At 50.8% G+C, this 19,114-nt stretch overlaps 1 protein-coding gene across 5 annotated transcripts in view; it reads left to right on the top strand.

The window, feature by feature from the left end:
- Positions 1–6,886: 6,886 nt before the first annotated feature.
- CIITA (class II major histocompatibility complex transactivator) overlaps positions 6,887–19,114 on the top strand; it is a 45,471-nt gene continuing 33,243 nt past the window's right edge. The window contains exon 1 of one of the 5 annotated variants that reach the window (XM_034670374.1): positions 6,887–7,276. In XM_034670374.1, coding sequence (XP_034526265.1) covers positions 6,994–7,276 — 283 coding nt within the window. In that variant the 5' untranslated portion in view covers positions 6,887–6,993. Of the gene's footprint in view, positions 7,277–15,345; positions 15,520–16,851; positions 17,097–19,114 lie in introns of those variants that run through there. The other 4 variants (XM_034670372.1, XM_019803171.2, XM_034670371.1 and 1 more) reach the window with 4 other exon arrangements.

The following is a 19,114-nucleotide window of genomic DNA, read 5'->3' as shown; positions in this document are numbered from 1 at the left end:
GCACTTGAATATGTTAGTACATCAACCTTCTCATCATTGAGCCCCAACAGGAAGAGCCAGAGATAGAGAGAATGTGATTGCCTCTCACTGTGCGGACTGGGGACCCCGACAACGACCTGAACCCTCACCTGGCTCTGGGCGCCTAGAGCGTGAACACCTTGCACACTGCCCAGAGGCATTGCCTTCCCTCTGCAGACCCTTTGGCGTCCTCCCTGTGTAGTCTCAGACCGTAAGTTTGCCATCCCCAGGGCCAGACCCCCGGCCTCGATTTGTGATGGAATCATGACAATATTTACTAAGTCAGCGTTTCCCAAAGTGTGGTTCCTGTACCAGCCTGCTGGGGACCAGAGAACAGAAGGCTTGAAATATGTCATCCCATAGCAAGAAAGGGAGCCTCCTTCCCATGCTTTACAAGAATCATCATTATCGCTATATATATAGATATTTAGATATATATCTATATATATATTTTTTCTTTTAAGTAGGCTCCATGCCCAGCATGGAGCCCATCATGGGGCTTGGACTCATGACCCCGCGATTGAGACCTGAACTGAAATCAGGAGTCAGACACTTAACCAACTGAGCCACCCAGGCGCCCATTATTATCATTATATTAAATTACACCATATGAAATGGCTGTTTTTGTAGATTAATACAAATATCGACAATTTCATATGACTCAACCTAACTGGATAATTTAGATATACAAGAAGTCATAAAGAAGGAGAATATGGGGGCACCTGGGGGGCTCAGTCGGTTAAGCATCTGACTCTTGGTTTCCACTCAGTTTGTCATCTCAGGGTCGTGAGATCGAGCCCCGTGTCGGGCTCCATGCTCAGCACAGTGTCTGCTTGAGATTCTCTCTCCCTTTCCCCTGCCCCTCCTCCCACTCATTCTCTTTTTTGTAGAAAGAACCAGTCTCCTGAATTGGCAATTGATCATTTCATGCACATCTGACCCCCCATGTGTACCTCACCCCTAGACGCTGCTCCGTGGACTGCAAGCTGGTTTTCTACTCATTAAGTTTTTGAGCTTTGCAGGTTATAAATTAGGTAGCCCTGCTTCTCGCATTTGAATTGTGTTCAGGGTTCCAGCTGAGTAATGTATACAGCTTGCTGACCTAGTCTGTTTTTCAAGGACAGTGAGGCTATTTCTCGGTTCTTGGGATGATTTTTTTTATAGCCAAAGAAATGATTATATTCTCTTACTGGCTTTTGCTTATACCTGTGAAGGTTCAACTTTCAATAATAAAAGTCCATTACAGTTGATACTATAATCATAAAACCTTGCTTTACATGCTGTTCTCATGCTGCCGACGCCTACAGCCCCACAAAACTTCACAAGGGCTTGGCTGGTTCTTGGCGTGGCCATATCACATGGGAGGAGGGAACTAAACAAGTTGCAAACACTGAAAAAGGAAATTATACAAAAACAAAATAAATTTTAAAAAAGAAAAATGAAATTGTAGATATGTGCAGTGCTCTGTCACTGCTCGTAAACATTATAATGCCTTCCTCTCGGAGATGGCCGTTTTTTCTCTTAGAGTTCCCCTACATGACACCTGTTAACACGGGAGAAACGCAGACCCTGAGTGGCCCTCCTCAGTATACACCCAGAGAAATTCTTACATATGTGTATATAGTACACGAGGTGGCCATATTTGCGATGGCAAAAATAAATAAACAGAAATCAACACAAAAATAGCTATAAATGTCTTTTATAAGCATTCTGGAGTAAGTGTGGCTTCAACAGATTGAGCTCAATGGACCCAACCCATTGTGTGAGGAATTTAATGGTTGTCAAAATAAAGTTGGTCAAATCAATTCTACATTGGGATACAGGCCATGTTCTAAAGGTTTAATGCTTGAGTCTTTACAATTTTCTCTCCTTCTTTCATACCAGGGTGGTCTTACACATTAAAACTAACAGCCATGACATCCATGAGAACGTTATATTTCTAAGAGACCCTTAAAAGAGGTTACTAAGGGCTATGAATGCAGATACAGACATTCCAGAATCTTCTGAGCTCATCTGCTGGTACAATCTCTCCATAACTTTTGTGGCATTGGTTATTTGTGATTTCCCATCTGTAATTTCTTCCAGAATCATTATAGTTATGTGTCGTTAGGGCCATGTGGCTACACGTCCAAGGGAAGCCGATAATTTTAGAGAAAAGTGTTGTCTCTCTTTATGTGTATCGGAGGACAGTGTCTTTAAATGATTTCTGTCTGATAATCCCGCAGTGGGAAAATGACCAAACAAACCCGCCTGGTGGGTGCCAGCTCTTTGGAGCCTAGCAAGGTGTTGGGGGAGTTTGAGTTCCACTCCCAATTCTGGCTGCATTCTGTGCTTCTTAAAATTATTCGATTAGCTTGGCGAAGTTGGATGGTTTTTAACCTAATAGTGAATTTCTTTTTTTTTTTTTTTTTTTTTTTAAGATTTTATTTATTTATTTGACAGAGGATAGAGACAGCCAGCGAGAGAGGGAACACAAGCAGAGGGACTGGGAGAGGAAGAAGCAGGCTCATAGTGGAGGAGCCTGATGTGGGGCTCGATCCCATAACGCCGAGATCACGCCCTGAGCCGAAGGCAGATGCTTAACCGCTGTGCCACCCAGGCGCCCCTAATAGTGAATTTCTGTATATTGTGTGTAAGGCTTAAGAATGCCCATCTCTGGGGCGCCTGGGTGGCTCAGTTGGTTAAGGGTCCAACTCTTGATTTCGGCTCAGGTCGTGATCTCAGGGTCGTGCTGAGCACAGAGTCCGGGAGTCTGCTTAAGATTCTCCCTCTCTCACACTGCCCCCCCCACTCTTGCTCTCTCTCTCTCTAAAAAAAAAAAAAAAAAAAGTACTGCCTAATTGCTATCCTAGGTGATTGCACCTTTCCATATGCTCTCCAGGAGAGTAGGACAGTTCTCATTTTTCTACATGCTTATGGACAACTTTGACAATTTTTACTGGTGTGTGGATGTAGGCTGGTCCAGCTTGGGGCTAGGCTCTCACCTCTCTCGACCACCTGCAAACCACACTTTGTCACAGAGAGAGATTGGACCCCAGGATCAGAAGCTTTAATAAGAAGGAGAACCTACACTTTTGTATCATTTTACTCGCCACGTGTTTGCCACAGTTGCTCACCACACTTGGGCGTGTGGTGTGACTTCCCAATTCTGATAACAACAGGAAATTTCCCTGGATGGTACATAAATAGGCCAGATAAAGAATAGTACACACTGCATGTGATCACGAGGGGAGAACAAGTCGTGCAGGGAGACCTGAGTGACTAAAGACACGGGAAATGCAACACTCATGACTCGTCACAGGGGAATGTTGTGGAGCTCTGGGACCAGGGTTCTGCAACTAGGTAACACTTTGAGTGTTTCAAAACTGAAAGACATCATAGGGATCATGTAATCTGAACCGCTTCTTTCACGGGTGACGAAACTGTGGTCCAGAGAGAGGAAATGTCGCCTGTGGTGGCACAGGGAATCGGTGGTTGAGTGGAGGCTGGAGTTCAAGTTTTCCTGACCAAGCACATGACTGGGTAGTGGCTGGATTGATAGGATGGAGGAAGGTGGCCTTACAGGCGGTTGAGAGAATCTACCCTTATCCCTGGTTCTGTGTTCCCAGCGTTTGCTGTTTTCACTATCCATTATCCCACCTTCCATGCGTGGGGATGGGTCCTCATGGCGGGTCCTCTTCCCCACCTTGGATGCTTGGGGATGGATGCTCATGAGATCGGAGTTTCTAACTGGCATCCTTTTCCTCCCATATAAAGAACATACTTTTGGGTTTCTTGACATACAGTTGGGCTGCAGCACATTCTTTTAGTTTTTCCTTTATCTGAAAGTATCTATTTTTCCTGCATTCTTGAAGGGTATTTTCACTGGGTTTAGAAATCTGTGTTGATGGGGCGTCTGGGTGGCTCAGTCGGTAAAGCAACTGACTCTTGATTTCAGCTCAGGTCATGATCGCAGGGTCATGAGATCAAGCCTCGTGTCAGGCTCCACGCTGGGCTTGGAGGCTGCTTAAGATTCTCTCTCTCCCTCTCCCTCTGCCCATCTTTGGTTTTCAGCAGTTTGACTACGATGTACCCAGGTGTGGTTTCTTCGTATTTACCCTCTTCTTCTTCTTCTTTTATTTCTTTTAAGATTTTATTTATTTGAAAGGGAGAGAGCGAATGAGAGAGAGAGCATGAGCAGGGGGAGGGGGAGAAGCAGGCTCCCCTCCTGATCCAGAAGCCCGATGTGGGGCTCGATCCCAGGACCCTGGGATCATGACCTGAGCTGAAGGCAGTCACTTAACCAACTGAGCCACCGGGCGACCCTGTATTTACCCTTCTTAAAGTCTACTGAGTTTCATGGATTTGTTTTCCTTTGGCCAAATTTGTGAAGATTAGGGCTTTAGTTCTTCAATCTTTTTCCTACCCCATTCTCTCTCTTTTCCTTCTATGATTCCAAATATGGAGAAGTTGGACCTTTTGATATCATCCCACAGGTCCCCGAGGCTCATTTTTTTTCCCCCAATCCTTTCTGTTTTTCAGATCAAATACTTTCTACTGCTCCAACTGAAAGTTTGTTTCCTCTGTCATTCCCCATTTTGCTGTGAATCCCATCCAGTGACAAAATTTCATATATTGTACTTTCTACTTTGATAATTTCCTTTTGATAACTTTTGAATAGCTTATAGTTTTCTGCTGAAATTTCCTATCTTTTCACTTTTATGAGCATATTTTCCTTTACATCCTTTATGATTCTTCCTTCCTTCCTTTTTCTTTCTTTTCTTCGAAATGGTTCTTTTAAAAATATATATTTTATTGTTTTAAGTAATCCCTACCCACAACATGGGTCTTGAACTCATCACCCCAACATCAAGAGTCTCACATTCCACCAACTGAGCCAGCCAGGAGCCCCCCTTCATGTCTTTTTCATTCATAATTATAGTCACTGCTTTAAAAATCCTTGTCTGCCAACTTCAACGTCGGGGTCACCTCACCTAGAGGTCAGTTTCCATTGGTTATCTTTTTCTCTTGAGAATGGGTCCTTTTTTCCTGTTTCTTTATAGTCAAGTCATTTTGGATGTATACTGCATGTTACATATCGCAAATACTCTGGTTTGTTATAATATGAACAATGTTCATTTCTTCGTCGTTGTTGATCTAGCTGGCTCCTAACTTGTCTGGAATCAAATGCAGTCTTCCACTCCCTCCCCACCCTTAGGGTCAGTTGCAATTCAAATCTCAATTCAGTTCCTTTAGCCTTAGCTGAGCTGTTTGGAGTCTGACTGTGAATGCGTATAGGGTTCAGAAGTCAGCTAGATATTTGGGCAGTTTATACACAGAATTTGAGGCAACCCCTCTCTCTCCCCTTTCTGAAATTTCTACTCCCACTTTCCAGCAGCTATCGTTATCCCAAATTCCGTCCTCTGGTTATTCAGGGTAGTAAAACTTTGCATTTTTTAAGAGTTTTAGCTGCTCTGAGCAGTAGTGATCGAGATTTGCCTTCAGGCTAAACCCAGGTGAGCTGAGAACTCACCAATGGTATTCTTGTCTTTCATGTGTTGATTCCCTTCTAGCATCTGCCAGCCCTGGTCACTCTTCAGTGCCTTTAGGTAGTTTTTTTTTTTGTCTTTTGGTTTGTTGTTATCTGTGGTAGAATTTGTCAGATAGGAGCTACTCCGCCAGGCTGGAAGTTGAAATCCTGATTTGTCTCACTTAAATGAACAATGCAAATGGTCCGCATCTGAGAGATGGTAAAGCTGAGGCTAGGCTAGGAAATGAGGTCACGGGTGTGTTTCAAAATGGTAAGGGAGAGCAATCAGCTATGATAAAAAAAAAAATTGGGGTTGGGAATTTTTTAAAAAGATGTATTTATTTATTTGAGAGAGAGAGCATGAGTGGAAGGGAGAGGGAGAGGAAGAGAGAATCTCAAGCAGACTCCAGGCTGAGCGCAGAGCCCAATGCGGGGCCAGATCTCACGACCCTGAGATCATGAACTGAGTGGAAACCAAGAATCAGGGGCTCAATGGACTGCATCACCCAGGCGCCCCTGGGCTGGGAATTTTTAGAATAGAATCCTAAAATAGGCTGCCTCCTACGCAAAGCCTCTGTTTTGTGCATCAGTATATCAGGGATGATTTTTCACATATAGTCAGTGTTCACTAAGTGCTTACTAGGTCCAGCGCTAAGCCCTTGCAATGCAGTATCTTTTTTAATCTTCAAGACAACTCAGTGAGGTTGGATTACTTTCACTGGGAGATTTTGCCAAGGAGGGGACTGAGGTTTCGTGAGGTTGAGCCCAAGATAACAGTCGTATGCACGATTGATCAGTAATAGTAATAGTAATAATAATAATAATAATAATGGGTCGTCTTTATCAAACTATTATCATGTTGTAGATAATGTGCTCGGTTAGCTCAGTTCATTCTTTCCACAGCTCAGCGCTGTTACTGTCACTCCGCGCTCTGGGAGGTCAGGAAGATTCTCATCACCCAAACTTCAGGTGGAGAAATGGGGTCTTGAGCAAGTTGTCAGGTTCACAGAATTAGCGAGCAGCGCTGGGATGTGAACGCCGACAGATTTGCTCCAAGGCCAATTGTTTAACCTGGATGCCCCAACTGCCTACTTGTTACGATAAAACATCTGAAAAGGACCATCATGGTGTAAGTTCCCGGAGAGGCAAGTTCGCTTCCCGTTTAGTGAATATCAGACTGGATCAAATGGAAGCCACAGGCTGCGGGCTTCTCTGACCCAGGCACGTGGGCGGTCCCAGCGAGTATCGGTGAGGTCCAAATCAGCCAGAGCAACCATTTCCCACCATACATCAGGCACCCCAGCCTACAGCACAAATGAGGAAACCTGTCTAAGCAGGAATTAACAGCACCCAACTGCAGAGTTTCCCTCATCCTGTTTTTCACTTCGTGTTTTGGATGCTGCAGGCTGGGTGAGCAGAGATCCTAGACTTTGGCCCAGGCAGCTGGCCTGCCTCTGAGCCCTGCCATGAACCACTTCCAGACCATCCTGCCTAGGGTCCGGATGCTGCTGTCCAGCTATCGGCCGGGTCAGGTGCAGGCCCTCCTGGACCACATGCTGGAGAAGGAGCTCCTGTCCCAGGAGTACCACGGCGCCCTGCTCCGCGAGCCTGACGGCGAGGCCCTGGCCAGGAAGATCTCCTTGACCCTGCTGGAAAAAGGAGACCCAGACTTGGCCCTCTTGAGGTGGGCATGGAGTGGGTGGCAGGCCCCGGTGGCCGAGAGGGACCCCGACTCCAAGGACCACAGTGGTAAGTCAGCATCCCCTTTGCCCTAGTAGTAATGATTGGCCGTAGGCAGCGCATGGATTTTCCCTCCTCTCTGAAAGGAGAGTCTTGCGCTCGTCCCCACCCCCTGATGGGAAGGCAGAGCTGGACAGGAGTTAGGGCCTCTGGATGAGCTGGTAGGGGCAGCAAGTGCTTTGGAGGACTCGGTCTGTGATGCTGGGTGTGCTGAAGGCACGTACGGCGTGCCTCCCGCTCTGCCTAAGAAAAGACCATCCCGGAGGCGTGCCATCCAATGCCTGCTTGATTTACACTCTGAGAGGCCTTCACGTGTCAGGCTCTGCTCTGGGTGCTGGCGGGGGCTACGGATCAGCTCCTTCCTGCAAGGGGCTCATGGTCCAGTGGGGAAGACGGCTGCAGGCACTCGTTGTGTCTCAAATGTGGAGAAACGAGGTGCCAGAGAGAGGACGGGCCAAGAAGCTGGAGAACGGAGGATGCTGTGTGTGCACGCGTGTGCGCGCGCATTTGTGTGTGCACGTGTGTGTACGTGTGTGCGTGTGTGTGCACCTGTGTCAGCGAGAGACAGAAATCAAAAGACAGGCAGGGTGAGAGAGAAAGGAAGGGAGAGACAGAAAGAGGCAGCCTGAGAGGACTGAGGGAAGAAGGAAGGGGGAGGGGTGGGGGGAAGGGAGAGAGAGAAAGAGAAAGAGGGAGACAGAGAACAGGAACCCGATCAGTGAAAAGAGAGGAAGAGGGTCTTACTTTTAGTGTATTGACGCCACTTGACGCATCTGAAATCGGAAAAACAAGCCTAAACCATGTTGCTCCCACCCACGCCTCCGGCCCCGCAGACCTTGTAGGTTTTCCTTCCCTGTTGCAAAGAAGTGCTCGCTTTGTTGCCAACAGCGTTCTTCCTAAAGATGCGTGTCTGCTCTGCCTCCTGCTCTACCCCGATCTGGGCTTTTCCAATTTAATAACACGGTACGTAGATTCTAGGCTTTCAAGATCCCTTTACGGTTTTTGAGTTACTTGAAGTGGGAGAGGGTCACAATGATTCACGTTTATTGAGCACTGACCGTGTGCCAGACCCACCTATCACATGGCCGCGCTGAGTTCTGACCTAAACCAAGAAAACACAGACCACCCAGAGGTGACCCCACCCCAGGTCCCCAGGTGGGACGTACTGGAGGCTGGATTGGAAGGCAGACCAACTTTATCTTCGATCCAGCTTTGAGGAGTAAAAAGCCTTCTGAGGGTCTTAACTGGGGCACCAGGTGGGGGCGGGGGTTGTATGCATTTCTCCCGCTCTTCTGCCGTGACCGAATTTACAAGGGGTTGGTTTTCCTCATGGTTAAATTCTCGCCCAGATCGTCTCTGTTGGTTTCTTGGACATGTCTCTTACTTGTGCCCTTTCCCACCTGCAGAATCTCCCTGATTTCTTCATGGGGGTGCAAGCAGCCTGTGTGGTCTTGAGGGGGGTGCAGCAGCCCCACCCCGGGTTGGGGGGGGGGAGTCAACCCCGTCCTCCCTCCTTGCAAACTGCATGCTCCTTGCTCCTTTATGTGGAGGCTGCCTGACACCTCGGCACCCCCTCCTCTGTCTGCTGGTTCCTGTTATTTAACTCTGTTTCCTCCCTGGGGATGTCATATTTTTATTTCTGAGCCCATGTGACTCTAGAAAGGGAACTGGGCTCAGAGCGACATGGTCTTCAGGGGGCTGGGAGACAGAGAAGGGCAAGGCGCCTCCCGTCCCTGCTCTTTCTTACTGTCCTCCAGGTCAGCCCCCCATCAGGGCTGCTAGGTGTGTGGCCGTGGTAGAAGCCGGACGGAGCAGCCTTTGAAGGGAAAGAGGGGAAGGGGAAAGAGAATAGCGTGCTTTGTAAAGAAAGGGCCCTGACTCTGGTTTCGACGGAGGTTCTGAAAAAGAAATCATCATGCGAAGGTTTTGTAACTCTCTCCACAACCCTTAACGATCTTTACCCTCCACTGCTCTAAAGCCTGCACTGGCCCCATCACTCAGAGGAAAAGCCAAATCCAGGCAGTGGCCCACAAGGCTCGTCACAATCTGGCTCTCGTCACTGCTCTGGTCTCAGCCCCTACTTCTGCTCATCTCCTCCAGCCACACTGGTATCCCTGCTGTCCCTGGGACAGGCCTGGCACCCGCTCTACCACAGGACCTTGGCACGTGCTGTTCCTACTACCTGGAACTTCTCCAGCTATCCCCTTGGAGGATACCTCCTCAGCTCTTCGCTCAGATTTCGCCTTCTCAACAAGGCCTACCCCGAGTATCCCCTTTAGAATTGCAGGTCCCTGCACCTTGGTGGCTTGATCGGTTAAGCATCTGCCTTCAGCTCAGGCCTGGTCCCGGGGTTCTGGGATCTAGTCCTGCGTCAGGCTCCTTGCTCAATGGGGAGCCTGCTTCTCCCCCTGCTTGTGCTCTCTGTGTCTCTGACAAGTAAATAAATAAAATATTAAAAAAAAAAAAAGGGGGCGCCTGGGTGGCACAGCGGTTGGGCGTCTGCCTTCGGCTCAGGGCGTGGTCCCGGCGTTATGGGATCGAGGCCCACATCAGGCTCCTCTGCTATGAGCCTGCTTCTTCCTCTCCCACTCCCCCTGCTTGTGTTCCCTCTCTCGCTGGCTGTCTCTATCTCTGTCAAATAAATAAATAAAATTTTAAAAAAAAAAAAAAAAGAATTGCAGGTCCCTGTCCACACTCTGAGCCCCCTCCCTAGACTGACATTTTTCACCTTCTATATATTTTACTTTCGTATTATGTTCGTCGTTCATTGTCTGACTCTCCCACTAGAAAATCAGCTCCCCGTGGGCAGGGACCTGCATTTTAATCACAGCGTATCCCAAACGCCTGGCACAGTGCCTGGCACTGGGTAAGTGTGTAAGGCAGATCTGTTGAATGTTGAATGGTTGGATGGAGGGAGGGATGGGTGGATGAGTGGGTGGGTGGATGGCACATTATTCTCACCTTACAGAATGGTAAACTGAGGCACAGAGAGGTTAAGAGATGGCCTGGGGAGGGGGGTATTGGCTGTTACAAGGCCAGATCTACCGCTGCACTTTCTGCTCGGCTGCCTCTTCTAAACAACCCGAGGGATACCGTAAATCTACCCGAAACAGGTTGACTGTCTTCAAACTGAAACTAGGTCCGAAACTTCAAACTGATTCAGAAGTCACCTTTAGCTGCCACAGTGCCTCGGTGCAGTTGTGCAGAACGCCTCCTTCTGGGGCTGCGACCTCGGGGGTCCAACTCTGCTACAGGAGGCAGCATGGGTGCCCGCAACCCCAGGCAAGGTCAGGAAGAGTGGGGGGAGGCCTGAGAGTCAAGGTCCTTGTCCTGACACAACTTGGCAGCTTCCCTGGGGAATCAAAGCAAAGGCTCAGGGCATTCTTTGGCGACAATGGGTGACAATGCATGGCAGGCAGTCTGGGGACAGAGAAGAGACAGGGAGGATGGCAGGGATGGAGAAAGACCAGGCTGGACCCTGGAGAGCTCTGGGTCCGAGGCCATGCTCTGATTCTTACAAACCGTGTGACCTCGGCCACATGACTGGACCACTCTGACCCTCTGTTTCTTCATCTTGAAAATGAGAATGATGATATAAAGCCCCCCAGGCTATAGTGAGGATTAAATGAGATGGAAGTGCTTGGCCTTGGATGGCTAAGTCTAGAGGGGTCACAGCAGGGAGAATCGGACAGGGAAGAATAAACCAGGGGTTTGAGGTGCAGAGAAAACAATTGCGTCTATAGTCTCGTTGGGGCCCACACAGAATATCTAGACACCTGTTCCACGTGAAACACAGTGCTGAGTGCTTGGGTGCTGTGTATATCTGAGAAGTGCATCAATGTGCCCCCACTGTTGGGCTAGCACATGGTCTCTGCCCTCAGACTGCCTGAGTGCTGGTCAATGGCTCCCTAACTCCAAGGGGTGCGGCTGTGAGCATTTTTGGGAACCTCTCCAGGCCTCAGTTTCCCACATCTGTAAAATGGAGGCGATAATGGTACCCAGGGTGGTGCTCTGAGGATTCAGTGACCTCATCCAACTTAGGGAACTTGCATTTCCGGCAAGAAGAGAGTGGATTCTGACTCATCGGCCTCAGTAGTGGTGTTCGGGCAGCTACAGCCCCGAGGGGACAGCCGGCTTGGGTTTGTGAATGGAGGGTCTGCCCAGCGGTGCCTTTGGGCAGGTATTCTCAGAGGCCGTAGGAACCTCCCTACCCCCCACTCCCCGGGCGTTTATATTTTATTGCTTTCTTTGACTTTCTTTTGTCCTTTGGTCACTCTGTGTTTTCCTGATGCCTTATATTGGCCCACGAGGACTTTGTTCTAGGAACCATAGAACCAAACCTCCCTCCAGGATGTTGCCTGATTTATTGGAAAGGAAGGGACATGCCCCAGCCCTAGGCTGCCAAATTCTTCCTCCGGCTTCCTTCCTCATTTGGCCCCTAGCCTGAGAGCCACTGGAGCCCGGACCTTGGAGAGGAGAGGCGCTGTGCCCTCCTACCCTCCTCTTTCCCTTCCCACGCCCCATTTCTGCTCTAATCTGGGGAGACTGCTCTGCCTCCTGGAAGGAGATGTACGGGCAGGAACAGCTCCTGTCGGTTCACCTTGGACGGTGTCCCCGCCAACCACACCCCCTTCACCTTCACCCCCTGGGAGCCGCAGAAGGAAAAGCGCCTACAGTCGAAAGTTGGCACTTCCCCGTGGGTTTTCCCAGGTTGACCAGTGGCCCATTCCATACTCCACTTGGCTCCAAGCTTGGCGCCTGACCCAACCAGAGCTGGTTTCTGTTCTCTATTGTCCTTACCTTAAGCAGCCCACCTGCATCCTTCCGTAGTATCTATTCATCTCTCCAGCCAGCTGCCCAGACACCTTACCTGCCTACCCTCAAACTGACCTGGTCTTCATAACCGCCTACCAATATCTATTTATCAATCCATCAACTTCTATCCATTATCCACTTTTACATACTTAAAAATCTATTTATCTGACCATGTATAGTTTTCTGTATCAACTTATTTACCTGCCTTCCTACCAACCCATCTGCTTGCGTATTTACCGACTAACAGGCCTGCGTTCTCATGCACCTTCCTACCTGCCAATTTGGACACATGCCAGTTTTATCATATCTGTTCAGCTGCTTCTCTACTCACTTCTTTCCCTTCCTGACTTACACTTCTTCCCTCCTCCTTAATCATTGTCTTAACACCTGCTAGGGATTGTGGTGGTTACCAAAAAGCATAAGTAAAGGCACTTACAACCTAGGGAGAGGGGACCCTTCACTATTGGGAACTTGAGTCTGCCTTGATCGTGCCAATCCAGACTTGCTTCCTTCATTCAAAGAGTCTTGGAGTAGTGTGACTTTTACATAAGAAAATAAAACACTGGGTCCCAGACTGCAATTCATGATCTAATCAGAGGGAACAGAGCCTCTGCTTATGAAATGGGAAGTTCACTGATGCATTGCCAAATACATGGCAACAAGTTTTCTAAAAATGAGTAAAGCAGAAGATTGATGTTACCTGGAAGGGTGCTGAAAGCAAGAACTCAGGCCTTGAAGGATGGCTAAAATAGAGCCTGGTGGGGAGAAGGCAGGAGCTCAGCCCTGCATGAGCAGAGAGGTACCCACCTAGGTCGAGCAGGGCTGTTTGGGGAGACCGCAGCAAGGGATGACAAGCTTACTCAGAAGAGAAGTTTGCCCCATGTCCTCCCCGTGGGACTTGGCAGGGGACCCCGGCTGGCAACTTTCACAGTGTTTCTCCTGGTAGACAGTGGACTTTCTCCTGCTGGATCCCCACTGGAGGCAAAGCCATTTGCATGCCCAGGGCAAGGCTGGCTTGAACAGCGCTGGGAGGGCTCTCCAGTAGGGAGGGAATTGATTTTATTCAAAGCATCCCTGGGCTCAGGAGAAAGATCACCGTCTCTGAGGGAGTTTCGAAGAGGAATGTTAGCAGAAGGAATGCAGGATGCTTTAATAGGGAGAAATCCTAGGCTCGGCTTATCCCCTCTGCCCTGCTCCTTGCTCTGCCCATGCAGTCAGGAGGCTTGGCCTTCTAGCTTGCTACAGTGCCAGCCTGCCCACTCCTGACCCCTTTGTTTCCACTGCCCCTGTCGAAATTAAGACCCATCGGCTCCTGGCTGGGCACTGCAATGGCTCCTCTTCACTGTCTCTGCCAGGGGCCCTTCCCGTGCTAAGCTACAGCCTCTGGCATCAGCCAAACATGCAGCCTGGTTCTTGTCACCTCCCAGCTCAGAGACCTGTGTTGACATATGCATGGACAGGTTTGGGTCTGGAGTGTGGGTCTGGAGGGGGAGGGGCAGTTCAGTGAGGACGTGGAAAGACCAGGTAGCAGAGGTGAGATTGGACCTGGTGAGAGATGATGGCATTCAGGCAGGCAGACCCCAGTCGGACCGACTCTCACTACAAGCTTATTCCTGCCCATGAACGCCTCGGCCGCGGCCGTCAGAACTGGCTGCCTCCGAGGATGGGAAGGAACTCTCAGAAGGGGCTTTGAGACAAGTGAATGGGCAGGGGTGCCTCTCCCCTGGCACCGGGTCACGGGAAGATGAGACTTCTTGAGATTTCTAATATTTGTCACGTCTGTTTTATTAGCCTAACAAGGCAAGACCGTGTTTCAAATTGACTATTAGCATTTCCCATTCATCTGCGTACTTCCTCCCTGGGCCTTCTAAAAGCAGGGACTGTTTCAAAATAGCCACCCTGCAAAGATAGGCATCGTTATCTTTATTTCGTATGTGGGGAAATCGAGGCCCACACAAGGGAAGTGAGGGGTCCGAGGTCACACACCTGCTACTAACAGCAGGGACTCACGGCAACTCTTCAGACTTCACACTTCCAACCCAGCGCTCTTTCGGTAAAAATGCAGGAAAGAGGGGCGCCTGGGCGCCTCAGTCAGTTAAGCATCTGCCTTCAGCTCAGGTCATGATCCCAGAGCCCTGCGTCAGGCTCCCTGCTTGGTGGGGAGCCTGCGTCTCCGCCTCCCTCTGCCTGCTGCTCCCCCTGCTTGTGCTCTCGCTCTCTGTCAAATAAATAAATAAAATCTTAAAAAAAAAAAAGTAGGAAGGAGGCACTTGTCACTGCTTCCCAAACTTCATTCACTTCTCGACCACCCTCACAATTTCTACGCACCGTCATACTATTATTTGCTTGACAGGTGTTTTTTCAAAGCGCTCACTTTTTTTTTTTTTTTAATTCGACTTTGTTTTCCCAGGAAAGTTATGTTCACCGTAAGTGAAAGGAATACCACCCACTGAAGCGAACTATGAAACAGGAAGGCAGGGCAATGTTTGCACAAGTCCAGCCAGATACTGTTGTCTCACGGAAGGCTTGCAGCTAGGGAATGTTTTCTGGGAAACAGGGATATATCCTGCATTTGAAGAGCTGCTAGAGACCTATTTAGCCTAAGACTTTCTCCCAGATGCCATCAGGAGCGTGGGTAGAGACTTGCAGAGGCGCTGACGTTCCCCCTGCGGGTCAGTGCTATTTCGCACTGCATCTGTGTGCCACCCCGAACCACCTGGCTGAAGTAGACCACATTTGGGGCGACACTGTTTTATGTGTAATTTGCGTTTTGATCAATGCCTTGGAATAAAAATCGTGAGTGGACCATGCATGATCTCCAAGGCAATTCAGGGCAGTTTGGCATGGGGGTGAGGCGGTGGAGGAAAGTGGAATCTGGGAAGCCTGCTGGACCCCAGCTGCGCGTCAGCTTGCCTTGAAGCATTTGTGGGCCTCTGATCCTGGCCCCGTCCAGCAGAGGACGGCAGGAATTGCCAGCTGGCACCAGTGGGGCTCCACTGTGGTCACCATAATTTCAGAATGTCATTGTGTCGAAGGTCCCCCTCCAGGAGACAACTCTCAACATTCTACGGTCACAGCCCCTCTTTGGTCCACCACAAGGAACTAAAATTACCATCAGAGGCACAGGGGAGAGTTTAAGGGAGCGTGGGCAAATTCGAGAGTTTTAGAGAACTGGGGCAGCTGGATGTCACTTCATAGGGGGAGAGTTTTCTGTTGGTCCCTTGCTTGCGTCTTTTGCATGCGGTCTTCCGTCTTGGCGGGCTCCTGCCCGGTATAGGCGGAGAAGCTGGAGATGAAGCAGTCTGCTCCTGAACTGGGCATTCAGAGGCTTCGTGGGGCAGGCTGAGGGCACCAGGAGCGGCTGCCTGACTGGGTCTCCCACACCATGCGTTGCCTGGCTCCACGCCCTGCAGGGTCCTACCTGCCGGAGCCCCAAGGTAAAAAGGGGGGTGAAGGAACTTGGGGCTGAGATGCTTGATTTAGCGGAACGTCTCAGCTGGTCCCACCGTCTCAGAACTGGGTGGTGGGGGCAGAGAGGGGGTCCTTGTCCTGTCGGGGCTGTTGGAAAAGGTGAGGTGGTTGGTTATTTCCTTCTACTTGAGGGACATTCAGATCGGCCCTGGTGCCTGGCATGTGAGAGGACTTTATCAGCGCAGAAGGGTTCTAGAGGGCCAACTTTCAGGAGGCGTGTCCTTAGCTCTCAGCATTGATGGCCCTGCTCAGCCAACCACAGGTCCTCTCTCCAGCAGGTAAACACTGCGGGGTGCCCTTGAAGGACAGGATCCCTGCCAGACCCCACCCCACCCCCCCCCCAATCCCGGGAGAAGCAGGAAAATCAAAGCTGGAGTCAGCTCCTTGGTGTAGCTTTGAGCCCCGGCTGGCTGCACGGATGCTCCCCTCTCCCTAGTTTCTAAATTGTGTTTTGGGGAAGAAGCGGGGCAAGGAGACAGACGGCCCCCGCTCTGAAGTCAGCGAGGCAGGCTGCACTGTTGGCTGGGTGATGTGAGACAAGACATTTCACCAACCTTCTCTGAGGCTCTTTTCCTGGGCCGTTGAAGATTCTAGGGCAGGCTAATGATGAGGGATCAAACTCCAGCACAGTGTCTGGAACATTGTAAGAACTGAATATCACCACAGAAGCCCAATATTACTGGTGCTGCTGTGCTGTGTGTTTGAGAGGGGTGAGACTCCTTTCCTCAGACACCCCCGAAATGTGTGGGTTCCTCTGAACCCACACGTTGATGTCACGTTTGCCAGCTCTGTTGGATTGAGCCTGTTGGGAATTTTGATGGGGAAGGGGAGGTCAGGAGTCACCTTGACCCACCCCTTCAATTCCAGATAGGAACTCTAAGCCTGGGAAAGGAAGCACCCTCCCCGAATTCTCCTGGTAGGTGGAGCTGGGGTCCAGGACCTCTGGAGGAGGAAAAGCAGGAGGAATGTCCTCAGGGATGTGGTGATGGGGAGGCAGGGTTGCCAAGGCTGAATTTCCAGCCCATGAAGGTGCCTGAGGCACTTTCCCCGGCTTCTGGAGGGCATTTGCCTTCCCTGGAGTGCATGGCTCATTGAGCAAGTGTCTGGGACTGGGCGCCTTGCAAGGGTGGTTTTGCCACCCTTGCTGCTAGGCTGAGCTGGAGAGACACAGAGGCCACCCCAAAGCCAGGGTGAGCTGTCTGCAAGTTAGGGCTTGCGGACGGCTCGCCGGGGGCGTGCTGGCTGCCCCGAAGCGGGGGACTGGCCATTTCCAGGAGCTGACAGACGCTCTGGGAGTGCCTAGGGGTGTAGGGAAGGGACTCTGGAGCTTCTGAGAAAGCACGTGGTGGGTCCAGCAAGCCTGCTTACTCCCCAGCTTGGCTCAAATCCCGCAGTGCAGAGAGAAAGTGAAAGAGAAAAGGACAGTCCCAGGGGGTGAGGTGGGGTGGCTGGGCAACAGACCCGCCCCAGTCTCCTCGAAGTGAGAGACTGGTGGGAAGGAGAGGCCACCGGCAGCACGCGGGAGTCCGGGAAGCAGCGGCAGGTAACCAGGGCCCCCCCCAACCCCGTGCACCCCGAAAATCGGCCTGGCAATCAAGGCTCAGAGGCTGGCAGATACATTCCTGAGGTCACACAGCAAGGCTGGGAGGAGGGGGAGGGGAGTGTGCGGAGTGCAGACCTGGGAAAGCCCGCGTTTCCAGCGTCCCCGGCCTGGAACGCAGGGACTGGGGGTGCGGAACAGGGTGGGCCGCAGTGCCCGGGAGCGGGGCCCAGAGCGCGGGGCCAGGGGAGGCGCGCGGGAGTCGGGCGTTTGCAGACACTCTAGGGCACAGGAGGCACACGCCCCGCGGAGCCCGGCTTCGGCGCCAAAGCCAGGACGCACACCCCCTCGGTGCTTCCTAGAGTGTGGAGAGGCGACAGGGCGCGCAGAGGAGCACACAGACCAGACGGGGAACCTGGGCCTGGGCTGTCCTTCTCCGAGCCTCAGTTTTCCAGTGGTATCATAGCACTTCTCCCACTCAGGAGCGCAGGTTTCCGGCCCTGGGGTGCGGTGCCTGGCAGGAAGGGTTGTGGGGGGGCCCGGCCTTTAGTGGGCGCTCTGGGGAAATCCTCACCTCTCTCAACCAGAGGCTAAACTGAAAAAGAACAAAGACCTTGATTTGGGGGGGTGTCTCAGAATTGCAATTCCGGGAGCACAGAAAAACCTCTTGCTCATGTGGGGAAAGCCAGGGGTTTTTATGAGAAAGGATGGGGTGACTGCATGATTTTGGTAAAGAAGAGCAGAGAAGAAAAAGACTGCTAGCTGGGTGCTGACCGGCTGAGCTGCTTCTGTGTGTGATCTTATTATTTTGTTGGTGCTATCAGATGACACTGTCCCTCGTAGGTACGAACTCTCCTGTCCCCGTCCAGTCTGAATGCCTGCTGTTCTGTTGACTTTTTATGAGCAACTGCTTATAAAGCAATTACCACTTCTGGCCCAGTTCAAGAGTTCATTAGTTAGAAAGGAAAATGGAACTTTAAAATGTAGTTTTGGATGTCCAGGAATTTTATACAATCCAAGCCTCTCTTTGATAATCTGGGCTGGGGGGTGGGGCGCAGCTTTCTCGGGACTGCTTTGACAGGGCTGACATCTCTACCTCGCTTTGGGGTCCTGAGCCCTGCCTTCCAAGGAGAGAAACCAAGGAGCCCCAGAAACGGGTCTCTCCGGGGTCCCAGAATGCCAGAATTGGGAACTGCCATGTCTAGCTCTGTCTGGGACCCTTAAAGGCCACCGCTCTCCTTTCAGTCCCACCCCCTACCCCCCCATCCAAGGTGACACAGGTTAGGAGACGGACGCCCAGCAGTCCACCACGCCCCACTTGCAATCACAGCCAGGCATTCCTGACTTTGGCAAGACGGCTTCCATCTGTGAAGCTCCCCTTCCCACAAACCCAGAAGGGAAATACTCCCAGCCGATCAGAAGGTTAAAGAAATTGGTGCTTCTTGCTCTAGGGCCTGGTGGAGCTGAGGGGGAAGAGGGAGAGACCCTAGAAAATTGTCACCTTCCAAATCCCAGGCTGCCTTAGATAAGGACCTGGTCTCCAAGATCCCAGGATGGACGATGGAAAGATCCTCAGAGGGAACTGAGCCAGGCTTCCGGCACAAGGAAGTCACCTGTTTAGCGGGGAGGCCCCTGGGTCCCGCCCCTGAGCCCCACCTGGGCTAAACCATTTATCTTGGTGATTCCTGTGTCAGAGGCCCAGAGGTTATACATGCATCGAGAGGCATTGATGTGGTCCAAACCCTGTTCTTTCACCATGTTACAAAACCTCTGGGGACTTCCCCAGGAGATTTTGTAACCAAGGTCACATAGTCGTGTTGTTGGTTGAGTCAAGATTTGAGTCCAAGTCTGTGGAGAGCCCAGTCCAGTGCCTGGGCAGGGGCGTGAGGCTTCACAAACGCAGGGCAGGTCCTGGGGGGTCAGAGTCTTACGGATATAGCAAAGCCTGTCAGATGGCAGGGACCTGGTTTGACCTTTTGAGACTTCAGCCCCTGTTCCCTCGTGAAGAATAGTCAGGAAAT

Source organism: Ailuropoda melanoleuca, chromosome 10 (genome assembly GCF_002007445.2).
Source record: "Ailuropoda melanoleuca isolate Jingjing chromosome 10, ASM200744v2, whole genome shotgun sequence".
Classification (NCBI taxonomy): domain Eukaryota; kingdom Metazoa; phylum Chordata; class Mammalia; order Carnivora; family Ursidae; genus Ailuropoda; species Ailuropoda melanoleuca.
This window is presented reverse-complemented; position numbering and strand designations above follow the sequence as displayed.